This window comes from Cherax quadricarinatus, chromosome 3 (assembly GCF_038502225.1).
Source record: "Cherax quadricarinatus isolate ZL_2023a chromosome 3, ASM3850222v1, whole genome shotgun sequence".
Taxonomy (NCBI): domain Eukaryota; kingdom Metazoa; phylum Arthropoda; class Malacostraca; order Decapoda; family Parastacidae; genus Cherax; species Cherax quadricarinatus.
Genome location: NC_091294.1, coordinates 78,136,701 through 78,149,804, shown reverse-complemented (window position 1 = coordinate 78,149,804; position 13,104 = coordinate 78,136,701). Strand labels below are relative to the sequence as shown.

The window sequence follows — 13,104 nt, the reverse complement described above, 5'->3', positions numbered from 1 at the left end:
CCCGCTCGTCACAGGTGCCCACTGTGATACATCATTACGTACCATGACTCGTTGTTGCCTCCCTGTCAGGTATTCTCTGATACATTGCAGTGCCCTTCCTGTTATATGCACCTGATGCTCTAGCTTCTGCACTAATCTCTTGTGAGGAACTGTGTCAAAGGCCTTCTTGCAGTCCAAGAAGATGCAATCAACCCACCCCATTCTCTCGTGTCTTACTTCTGTTATTTTATCATAAAACTCCAGAAGGTTTGTGACACAGGATTTGACTTCCGTGAATCCGTGCTGGTTGGCATTTATACTCTTGTTCCGTTCCAGGTGCTCCACCACTCTCCTCCTGATAATCTTCTCCATAATTTTGCATACTATACACGTCAATGACACAGGTCTATAGTTTAGTGCCTCTTTTCTGTCTCCTTTTTTAAAAATGGGAACTACATTTGCCGTCTTCCATACCTCAGGTAGTTGCCCAGTTTCCAGGGACGTGTTGAAGATTGTGCTAAGTGGCATGCACAACATATCTGCTCCCTCTCTAAGGACCCACGGGGAGATGTTGTCCGGTCCCACATACACGCACACACACACACACGTGTGTGCACGCACATGTGTGTGTGTGTGTGTGTGTGTGTGCATGCACATGTGTGCGTGTGCATGCACATGTGTGTGTGTGTGTGTGCATGCACATGTGTGCATGTGTATGTGCATACGTGTGTGTACGTGCATGCATGTACATGCATGCGTGTGTGTGTACGTGCATGCATGTGTGTACATGCATACGTGTGTGTGTACTCACCTGTGTTGGCAGTGGTTGAATTATAGCTCCTGGTCCCACCTCTTCAGGTTCCTCAACCAGCATTACTGGTCTGTGGCCTCTGGAACCCTATCATACTACACCTCACGTTTGTTACAACATTCACCTCACGTTTGTTGCAACATTCACCTCATGTTTGTTGCAACATTCACCTCACGTTTGTTGCAACATTCACCTCACGTTTGTTGCAACATTCACCTCACGTTTGTTGCAACATTCACCTCACGTTTGTTGCAACATTCACCTCACGTTTGTTGCAACATTCACCTCACGTTTGTTACAACATTCACCTCACGTTTGTTACAACATTCACCTCACGTTTGTTGCAACATTCACCTCATGTTTGTTGCAACATTCACCTCACACTGAAAAATTACTTCCATGACACTTCTAACATGTCTAAATCTTCCTGGAGGACTCCACTATCCCTCCACTGCTTGCATGACACTGCTTGCATGACACTGCTTGCATGACATTGCTTGTATGACACTGCTTGTATGACACTGTTTGCATGACACTGCTTGCATGACACTGCTTGCATGACACTGCTTGCATGACACTGCTTGTATGACACTGCTTGCATGACACTGCTTGCATGACACTGCTTGCATGACACTGGTTGCATGACACTGCTTGCATGACACTGCTTGCATGACACTGCTTGCATGACATTGCTTGTATGATACTGCTTGCATGATGCTGCTTGCATGGCACTGCTTGCATGACACTGCTTGTATGACACTGCTTGTATGACACTGCTTGTATGGCACTGCTTGTATGACACTGCTTGTATGACACTGCTTGTATGACACTGCTTGATGGCCAGATGCTCCCCTGCCATACACTCACCCACGCTCCTCGCCACCACACTACCATACTCACCACTGCCTACTCCCTCTGCTGTGTTTTCTGCTGTTTTTCATGTGATTCATTGCCAGAGCTGTGTATCCGAGTGCCCAAAGCCACTCGAAGCTACGTGGATCAGCATGCCACGTAGATCAGCATGCCACGTGGATCCCGACGCCACGTGGGTGTGGGCGATGTCACGTGGATCTACCAGCCACATGAGTTACCAGATGTCCCAGGCCTCATGCTGTGGTCTGCTGCCTGCATCACATTGACGTCACCGACGATGCTGCCCGACTTCATGACGTCACAATGTCTGCCTGACGTCACCTCGAGATGTCTGCTGACGTCACAGTGCTGCTGACGTCACCTCGCGACATCACGCCTGACATCACATGATGTCACCATCGAGTGTTCAGTTATTATTTCAGTATTGTCGAGAAGATCGAGAGAAGATATATGTCGTGTTAATTAATTCCTCTCAGTCAGTGTTCTCACATTTTAGTATGTCTTAGTCAGTTTTATGCACAGAAAAGCATCATTTGCTAGTTTAAGCCATGTTGTACCACAGTGTGTGTAAAGTTTCCGTGTGTCCAGTGAGGTCTGAGCCAGACCTGAGTAGCACCACTGTGTTAAGTCACCCGTGTGACCAGTGTGTTTGACAGCTGATTACTCAGCCCTGAGCGTATGAGCCCTCTTGTACAGAAAGCTTTTATGCTCGTCGCTCGTGATGTTCTGCAGAATCGTACCTGCTACGATTCCCATCGAGATTTGTTTCACTTCACCTCCAGACCTTCAGAGTGCAGTTATATGTAGAGAAACAAGTCTGGGGACGCTTAGACTAACCTCTGCTATAACTCCAACTGCCGAGAGAATGACACACTGTGTTAGCCTCGTGTCACAAGCTTCAGTGAGCAGCCTGCACAAAGAAGATGTCACTCTGACTGCTAGCTCTCTCACTGCAGTCTGGTGTATGATGTTACGACTCCCAGATGTTTCGCCCAGTCGTCTCTGCCACGACTCGCTCCACAACTTGCTCCACGCTCACCGGCAGTGACAGCCCAGTGACAGTACCAGTCGAGAAGTGTCCTGAGTCGCTTGCCAGAAGTCCTGCCCAGTTGCCGAGTTTTGTCGATGCCTCACTCGAGGGCACCAGCATGTCGTGCCCCAGGTTGAGTGAAAACCTGCAGCGACTCCTACGATGACTGCTTCACCGTTCCAGAGGAGACCGTAACCTGTTACGTCACAGCTCAGCCGCAGCAATGTCTCCCGTGTTGCAGTATGTCCAGACGCAGGAAGGTGTGCAGTGATGCCCTTCGACGCTCATTGCCTATGACCACGATGTTTAGCACACCCCACATGTTTTTTCTTCCCTCCCTGTAGGAAGTTTTTTTTCCATGTCCATATGTATATATATGTTTTTATTTTGTGTTCTGTGCCCTGTTCCTACGAGAGAGAGACCGAGTTTCTTTTACTACCAGTATTGTCGCGTCGGGACGATGCGCGGTAGGTGGCCGAGCGTATGTAGACAGCCTGTACTGTCTGCACAGACAGCCCATGCTGTCTGCCAGCTTAGTTCATATTTCGCGCCATGCTGGTGCTGCCACCTATAGGCCTTGCCACTTCAGTATGCCCAGACTTGCCTCACCCTCACTCACACAGCGGCCTAGCAGGAAGACACAAGTACTAGTAGCTATCTCTCGTGGGATGGCCCTGCCCGGGCCATGGGCTCAAACACACAAGCCTGTGTACCCACCACGACATTAACAATAAACTAAGAAGCCTCCGAAGAAGACGTATCATTAACCACCCGCTTGCAGCACCTACCAAACCCGTTATACTACTTGCATGACACTGCTTGCATGACATTGCTTGCATGACACTGCTTGCATGACACTGCTTACATGACACTGCTTGCATGACACTGCTTGTATGATACTGCTTGCATGACACTGCTTGTATGACACTGCTTTTATGACACTGCTTGTATGACACTGCTTGTATGACACTGCTTGCATGACACTGCTTGCATGACACTGCTTGTATGACACTGCTTTTATGACACTGCTTGTATGACACTGCTTGTATGACACTGCTTGCATGACATTGCTTGCATGACACTGCTTTTATGACACTGCTTGTATGACACTGCTTGTATGACACTGCTTGCATGACACTGCTTGTATGACACTGCTTGTATGACACTGCTTGCATGACACTGCTTGCATGACACTGCTTGCATGACACTGCTTGCATGACACTGCTTGCATGACACTGCTTGTATGACACTGCTTGCATGACACTGCTTGCATGACACTGCTTGCATGACACTGCTTGTATGACACTGCTTGTATGACACTGCTTGCATGACACTGCTTGTATGACACTGCTTGTATGACACTGCTTGCATGACACTGCTTGCATGACACTGCTTGTATGACACTGCTTGCATGACACTGCTTGTATGACACTGCTTGCATGACACTGCTTGCATGACACTGCTTGCATGACACTGCTTGCATGACACTGCTTGTATGACACTGCTTGCATGACACTGCTTGTATGACACTGCTTGTATGACACTGCTTGTATGACACTGCTTGTATGACACTGCTTGCATGACACTGCTTGTATGACACTGCTTGCATGACACTGCTTGTATGACACTGCTTGTATGACACTGCTTGCATGACACTGCTTGCATGACACTGCTTGTATGACACTGCTTGTATGACACTGCTTGTATGACACTGCTTGCATGACACTGCTTGTATGACACTGCTTGCATGACACTGCTTGTATGACACTGCTTGTATGACACTGCTTGTATGACACTGCTTGTATGACACTGCTTGTATGACACTGCTTGCATGACACTGCTTGTATGACACTGCTTGTATGACACTGCTTGTATGACACTGCTTGTATGACACTGCTTGTATGACACTGCTTGCATGACACTGCTTGTATGACACTGCTTGCATGACACTGCTTGTATGACACTGCTTGCATGACACTGCTTGTATGACACTGCTTGCATGACACTGCTAACATGTCATACATAGTATGACTTATTCTTTTATTTCTGCTGTTCAAAATTAAGTGCTAAACCCACAAGGGTCATAGTACTGGCCTGCTGACAGCTGGAACTGACCTGCTGACAGCTGGTACTGACCTGCTGACAGCTGGAACTGACCTGACAGCTGGTACTGACCTGCTGACAGCTAGTACTGACCTGCTGACAACTAGTACTGACCTACTGACAACTGGTACTGATCTGCTGACAGCTGGTACTGACCTGCTGACAGCTGGTACTGACCTGCTGACAGCTGGTATTGATCTGCTGACAGCTGGTACTGACCTGCTGACAGCTGGTACTGACCTGCTGACAGCTGGTACTGACTTGCTGACAGCTGGTATTGATCTGCTGACAGCTGGTACTGACAGCTAGTACTGACCTGCTGACAACTAGTACTGACCAGCTGACAGCTGGTACTGACCTGCTGACAGCTAGTACTGACCTGCTGACAACTAGTACTGACCTGTTGACAGCTGGTACTGACCTGCTGACAGCTAGTACTGACCTGCTGACAACTAGTACTGACCTGCTGACAGCTGGTACTCACCTGTTGACGTCAGCTTACTGGAGAACAGGTCATCGTCATCGTCGTCATCGCTGACAAAGAGGCTGATGCCATTCCTCTGGGGTCGACTGACAGCCGGCCGGGTAGGCCTACCTGGCTCAGGCCTAGCTCTCACATTCTCCACTCCAGCTGACAACTTGGACCTCTCTGAAACACCAATAATAACCAACTCTTGACAACTTTAAAAACCTCAATATTAATTTTATTAAACATTAAAAACCTTAATTTAACTCTTAAAAACCTCAATATTACTTTTATAAACATTAAAAACCTTAATTTAACTCTTAAAAACCTCAATATTACTTTTATAAACATTATAAACTCTTAAAAACCTCAGTATAACTCTTATAAAAGTCAATATAATTCTTATAAATCTCAATATAATTCTTAAAAACATTAAAAACCTCAATATAACTCTTAAAAACCTCAATATAATTCTTAAAAACATTACAAAACCTCAATATAACTCTTAAAAACATTACAAAACCTCAATATAACTCTTAAAAACATTACAAAACCTCAATATAACTCTTGAAAACAATAAAAACCTCAATATAACTCTTAAAAACCTCAATATAACTCTTAAAAACCTCAATATAACTCTTAAAAACCTCAATATAATTCTTAAAAACATTACAAAACCTCAATATAACTCTTAAAAACATTACAAAACCTCAATATAACTCTTAAAAACATTACAAAACCTCAATATAACGCTTAAAAACATTACAAAACCTCAATATAACTCTTAAAAACATTACAAAACCTCAATATAACTCTTAAAAACATTACAAAGCCTCAATATAACTCTTAAAAACAATAAAAACCTCAATATAACTCTTAAAAACATTACAAAACCTCAATATAACTCTTGAAAACAATAAAAACCTCAATATAACTCTTAAAAACCTCAATATAACTCTTAAAAACCTCAATATAACTCTTAAAAACCTCAATATAACTCTTAAAAACCTCAATATAACTCTTAAAAACCTCAATATAACTCTTAAAAACCTTAATATAATTTATAAAAACATTTAAATCCTCAATATAACTCTTAAAACCTCAATATAACTCTTAAAAACCTCAATATAACTCTTAAAAACCTTAATATAATTTATAAAAACATTTAAATCCTCAATATAACTCTTAAAACCTCAATATAACTCTTAAAACCTCAATATAACTCTTATAAACCTTAATATAATTCTTAAAAACATGAAAAAACCTCAATATAACCCTTAAAAACATTAGAAACCTTTTGTAGTGTTATTGGAAGGCAGCAGTAGTGGTGGTGGTGGTGGGTGGTGGTGGGCAGGAAGGTGTTGTGGCCCACCTCTAAACAGGTCGTCCTCATCCTCCTCAGAACACAAACCTGCAACACAAAGAGGGTGATCGTGCAACACAAAGAGCTACTTTCCACCTCCAGGACTCAAGTCCTACCAACTAGTTCCCCTGAATCCCTTCACATTACCTTGCTTGCACTTCAACAGCATATTAACTCATAAAAACCACTTATCTCCACTAACTCCCATCTAACACACAGTGATATACCCTTGATATATCTGAGTGATAGATCTCTCTCTCTCTCTCTCTCTATCACACACACACACACACACACACACACAACAGGAAGATGAAGACTCAGATGAGTCAGAGGGATGTTAGGAAGTATTTCTTCAGCCATAGAGTTGTCAGGAAGTGGAATAGTCTGGCAAGTGATGTAGTGGAGGCAGGATCCATACATAGTTTTAAGAAGAGGTACAATAACCCTCATGAAACAGGAAGAGAGTGGATTTAGAGCAAACAGTGAAGAGACAGGGCCAGAAGCTGTGATTCGACCCCTGCAACCACAAATAGGTGAGTACACACACACAGTTAACAGTGGAGAATGAAGCAGTACAAGGACTGGAGAAACCAAACTTAAAAAATGGGGACTACACAAGTATGTATGTGGAAGTTCCTACATGAGGTGAACAAAATGATGGAACAAGTGACAACAAAGTACAGGGAGGCAGTGAAGTTTGCACCAAGGTGGAACAAGTGACCACAAAGTGCAGGGAGGCACTGAAGTTTGTACCAAGGTGGAACAAGTGACCACAAAGTGCAGGGAGGCAGTGAAGTTTGTACCAAGGTGGAACAAGTGACCACAAAGTGCAGGGAGGCAGTGAAGTTTGTACCAAGGTGGAACAAGTGACCACAAAGTGCAGGGTGGCACTGAAGTTTGTACCAAGGTGGAACAAGTGACCACAAAGTGCAGGGTGGCACTGAAGTTTGTACCAAGGTGGAACAAGTGACCACAAAGTACAGGGAGGCACTGAAGTTTGTACCAAGGTGGAACAAGTGACCACAAGAGAGAGGACCAGTGGCAATATGAGAATGACATAGAATCAAAAGTCAAATCTGATCCAAAGTTGTTAAACAGTCAAATCAGGAGAAAACAACAGTCAAGGACCAAGTAATCAGGATGAAGAAGGAAGGAGGGGAGCTCACAGGGAACAACCAGGAAGTATGTGAGGAGCTCAGCTTACTACTAAGGGAGGTATTAACAGTGGAGACAGAGAGGCTTCCAGCAAACAGAGGGAATAGGGTGCACCAGCAAGTGCTGCACATAATGCACATAACCAAGGAGGAGGTGAAGAAACTCCTGGGTGAACTAGATACCTGGAAGGTGGTGGGCCCAGATAATATCTCTCCATGGGTTCTGAGAGAGGGAGCAGAGGCCTTGTGTGTGCCACTAACAACAGTCTTCAATAAATCCACTAAAACAGGGCAACTACTGGAGGTGTGGAAGACAGCAAATAAGAAAGGAGACAGATACAAGGCATTAAACTACAGACCAGTGTCACATATGTTTTTTTTTTTTTTCAACAAACCGGCTGTATCCCACTGAGGCAGGGTGGCCCAAAAAGAAAAAGAAAAGTTTCTCTTTTTAAATTTAGTAATCTATACAGGAAAAGAGGTTACTAGCTCCTTGCTCCTGGCAACACGCATTTTGAAATTGGCATTTCCTAATTTGTGAAATTGGCCAGATTACCGATTTTTGATCACCTAATTGTAGTTTAACCCGTAAACGGTCCAAACGTATATATACGTTTTTTCAACATTTGAAAGTATGTAAAAAAAGTAGATCTTCTTTTTGTTTTTTTTACATTTGAAAATGTGTAAAAAAACTTTGATCTACTTTTTTTTTTGTTATATTTGAAAATATGTAAAAAAATATGTAAAAAAACGTAGATCTACTTTTGTAGCGCTACACCTGGAGTTTACCTGGAGAGAGTTCCGGGGGTCAACGCCCCCGCGGCCCGGTCTGTGACCAGGCCTCCTGGTGGATCAGAGCCTGATCAACTAGGCTGTTGCTGCTGGCCGCACGCAAACCAACGTACGAGCCACAGCCCGGCTGATCAGGAACCGACTTTAGGTGCTTGTCCAGTGCCAGCTTGAAGACCGCCAGGGGTCTGTTGGTAATCCCCCTTATGTATGCTGGGAGGCAGTTGAACAGTCTCGGGCCCCTGACACTTATTGTATGGTCTCTTAACGTGCTAGTGACACCCCTGCTTTTCATTGGGGGGATGTTGCATCGTCTGCCAAGTCTTTTGCTTTCGTAGTGAGTGATTTTCGTGTGCAAGTTCGGTACTAGTCCCTCTAGGATTTTCCAAGTGTATATAATCATGTATCTCTCCCTCCTGCGTTCCAGGGAATACAGGTTTAGTGAACGTAGATCTGCTTGGACCATTTATGGGTTAAATTGTTGAATGGGCATTACTTTGTACTTAGTTGATAAAATAGAAGGAATATTAGCAAAATAACAAAGAATCTGGTCAACTAGAACAACAGAACAGGCCTAAAATAGGTTTCAAAGTGGACAAAATCACTGGTGTGTAAATATCACCGTGACGGCAAAATTTGCGAAAGCCTAATTTCGTTAATTTTCCACTAAATTTCATAATTTTTGTTTCATTACGTCCAGAAAAACATTCTCTACCATTTCACAGGAAAAAAAAAATGAAATTTTTTTTTAAATTATTCAACCCCGGGAGCAAGTCTGAGAGCCAAGGTCGCAACCCTGAAGGAGTCTAATAGAGGCTGGTTTACACTCCACTCTTCTGAAAAACTCCTTTATGTGTATATAAATAAATATATATATTTTTTTTTTTTTTTTTATTATCACACCGGCCGATTCCCACCAAGGCAGGGTGGCCCGAAAAAGAAAAACTTTCACCATCATTCACTCCATCACTGTCTTGCCAGAAGGGTGCTTTACACTACAGTTTTTAAACTGCAACATTAACACCCCTCCTTCAGAGTGCAGGCACTGTACTTCCCATCTCCAGGACTCAAGTCCGGCCTGCCGGTTTCCCTGAATCCCTTCATAAATGTTACTTTGCTCACACTCCAACAGCACGTCAAGTATTAAAAACCATTTGTCTCCATTCACTCCTATCAAACACGCTCACGCATGCCTGCTGGAAGTCCAAGCCCCTCGCACACAAAACCTCCTTTACCCCCTCCCTCCAACCCTTCCTAGGCCGACCCCTACCCCGCCTTCCTTCCACTACAGACTGATACACTCTTGAAGTCATTCTGTTTCGCTCCATTCTCTCTACATGTCCGAACCACCTCAACAACCCTTCCTCAGCCCTCTGGACAACAGTTTTGGTAATCCCGCACCTCCTCCTAACTTCCAAACTACGAATTCTCTGCATTATATTCACACCACACATTGCCCTCAGACATGACATCTCCACTGCCTCCAGCCTTCTCCTCGCTGCAACATTCATCACCCACGCTTCACACCCATATAAGAGCGTTGGTAAAACTATACTCTCATACATTCCCCTCTTTGCCTCCAAGGACAAAGTTCTTTGTCTCCACAGACTCCTAAGTGCACCACTCACTCTTTTTCCCTCATCAATTCTATGATTCACCTCATCTTTCATAGACCCATCCGCTGACACGTCCACTCCCAAATATCTGAATACGTTCACCTCCTCCATACTCTCTCCCTCCAATCTGATATTCAATCTTTCATCACCTAATCTTTTTGTTATCCTCATAACCTTACTCTTTCCTGTATTCACCTTTAATTTTCTTCTTTTGCACACCCTACCAAATTCATCCACCAATCTCTGCAACTTCTCTTCAGAATCTCCCAAGAGCACAGTGTCATCAGCAAAGAGCAGCTGTGACAACTCCCACTTTGTGTGTGATTCTTTATCTTTTAACTCCACGCCTCTTGCCAAGACCCTCGCATTTACTTCTCTTACAACCCCATCTATAAATATATTAAACAACCACGGTGACATCACACATCCTTGTCTAAGGCCTACTTTTACTGGGAAAAAATTTCCCTCTTTCCTACATACTCTAACTTGAGCCTCACTATCCTCGTAAAAACTCTTCACTGCTTTCAGTAACCTACCTCCTACACCATACACTTGCAACATCTGCCACATTGCCCCCCTATCCACCCTGTCATACGCCTTTTCCAAATCCATAAATGCCACAAAGACCTCTTTAGCCTTATCTAAATACTGTTCACTTATATGTTTCACTGTAAACACCTGGTCCACACACCCCCTACCTTTCCTAAAGCCTCCTTGTTCATCTGCTATCCTATTCTCCATCTTACTCTTAATTCTTTCAATTATAACTCTACCATACACTTTACCAGGTACACTCAACAGACTTATCCCCCTATAATTTTTGCACTCTCTTTTATCCCCTTTGCCTTTATACAAAGGAACTATGCATGCTCTCTGCCAATCCCTAGGTACCTTACCCTCTTCCATACATTTATTAAATAATTGCACCAACCACTCCAAAACTATATCCCCACCTGCTTTTAACATTTCTATCTTTATCCCATCAATCCCGGCTGCCTTACCCCCTTTCATTTTACCTACTGCCTCACGAACTTCCCCCACACTCACAACTGGCTCTTCCTCACTCCTACAAGATGTTATTCCTCCTTGCCCTATACACGAAATCACAGCTTCCCTATCTTCATCAACATTTAACAATTCCTCAAAATATTCCTTCCATCTTCCCAATACCTCTAACTCTCCATTTAATAACTCTCCTCTCCTATTTTTAACTGACAAATCAATTTGTTCTCTAGGCTTTCTTAACTTGTTAATCTCACTCCAGAACTTTTTCTTATTTTCAACAAAATTTGTTGATAACATCTCACCCACTCTCTCATTTGCTCTCTTTTTACATTGCTTCACCACTCTCTTAACCTCTCTCTTTTTCTCCATATACTCTTCCCTCCTTGCATCACTTCTACTTTGTAAAAACTTCTCATATGCTAACTTTTTCTCCCTTACTACTCTCTTTACATCATCATTCCACCAATCGCTCCTCTTCCCTCCTGCACCCACTTTCCTGTAACCACAAACTTCTGCTGAACACTCTAACACTACATTTTTAAACCTACCCCATACCTCTTCGACCCCATTGCCTATGCTCTCATTAGCCCATCTATCCTCCAATAGCTGTTTATATCTTACCCTAACTGCCTCCTCTTTTAGTTTATAAACCTTCACCTCTCTCTTCCCTGATGCTTCTATTCTCCTTGTATCCCATCTACCTTTTACTCTCAGTGTAGCTACAACTAGAAAGTGATCTGATATATCTGTGGCCCCTCTATAAACATGTACATCCTGAAGTCTACTCAACAGTCTTTTATCTACCAATACATAATCCAACAAACTACTGTCATTTCGCCCTACATCATATCTTGTATACTTATTTATCCTCTTTTTCTTAAAATATGTATTACCTATAACTAAACCCCTTTCTATACAAAGTTCAATCAAAGGGCTCCCATTATCATTTACACCTGGCACCCCAAACTTACCTACCACACCCTCTCTAAAAGTTTCTCCTACTTTAGCATTCAAGTCCCCTACCACAATTACTCTCTCACTTGGTTCAAAGGCTCCTATACATTCACTTAACATCTCCCAAAATCTCTCTCTCTCCTCTGCATTCCTCTCTTCTCCAGGTGCATACACGCTTATTATGACCCACTTCTCGCATCCAACCTTTACTTTAATCCACATAATTCTTGAATTTACACATTCATATTCTCTTTTCTCCTTCCATAACTGATCATTTAACATTACTGCTACCCCTTCCTTTGCTCTAACTCTCTCAGATACTCCAGATTTAATCCCATTTATTTCCCCCCACTGAAACTCTCCTACCCCCTTCAGCTTTGTTTCGCTTAGGGCCAGGACATCCAACTTCTTTTCATTCATAACATCAGCAATCATCTGTTTCTTGTCATCCGCACTACATCCACGCACATTTAAGCAACCCAGTTTTATAAAGTTTTTCTTCTTCTCTTTTTTAGTAATTGTATACAGGAGAAGGGGTTACTAGCCCATTGCTCCCGGCATTTTAGTCGCCTCATACGACACGCATGGCTTACGGAGGAAAGATTCTTTTCCACTTCCCCATGGACAATAGAAGAAATAAAAAAGAACAAGAGCTATTTAGAAAAAGGAGAAAAACCTAGATGTATGTATATATATATATGCATGTGCGTGTCTGTGAAGTGTGACCAAAGTGTAAGTAGGAGTAGCAAGATATCCCTGTTATCTTAGCGTGTTTATGAGACAGAAAAAGAAACCAGCAATCCTACCATCATGCAAAACAGTTACAGGTTTTTGTTTCACAGTCATCTGGCAGGACGGTAGTACTTCCCTGGGTGGTTGCTGTCTACCAACCTACTACATATATATATTTATATATATATTTATATATATATATTTATATATTTATATATATATTTATATA

At 43.0% G+C, this 13,104-nt stretch overlaps 1 protein-coding gene across 4 annotated transcripts in view; it reads right to left on the bottom strand.

Annotated features, from left to right (window-relative positions):
* Positions 1-13,104, bottom strand: part of LOC128706616 (WASH complex subunit 2) — a 99,327-nt gene that overhangs the window by 56,437 nt on the left and 29,786 nt on the right. For all 4 annotated transcript variants that reach the window (XM_070092851.1, XM_070092864.1, XM_070092857.1 and 1 more), the window contains 2 exons: positions 6,557-6,673; positions 5,281-5,445 (listed from right to left, as the gene is read on the bottom strand). In XM_070092851.1, the coding sequence (XP_069948952.1) occupies positions 5,281-5,445; positions 6,557-6,673 (282 nt within the window). The remainder of the gene's footprint in view (positions 1-5,280; positions 5,446-6,556; positions 6,674-13,104) is intronic.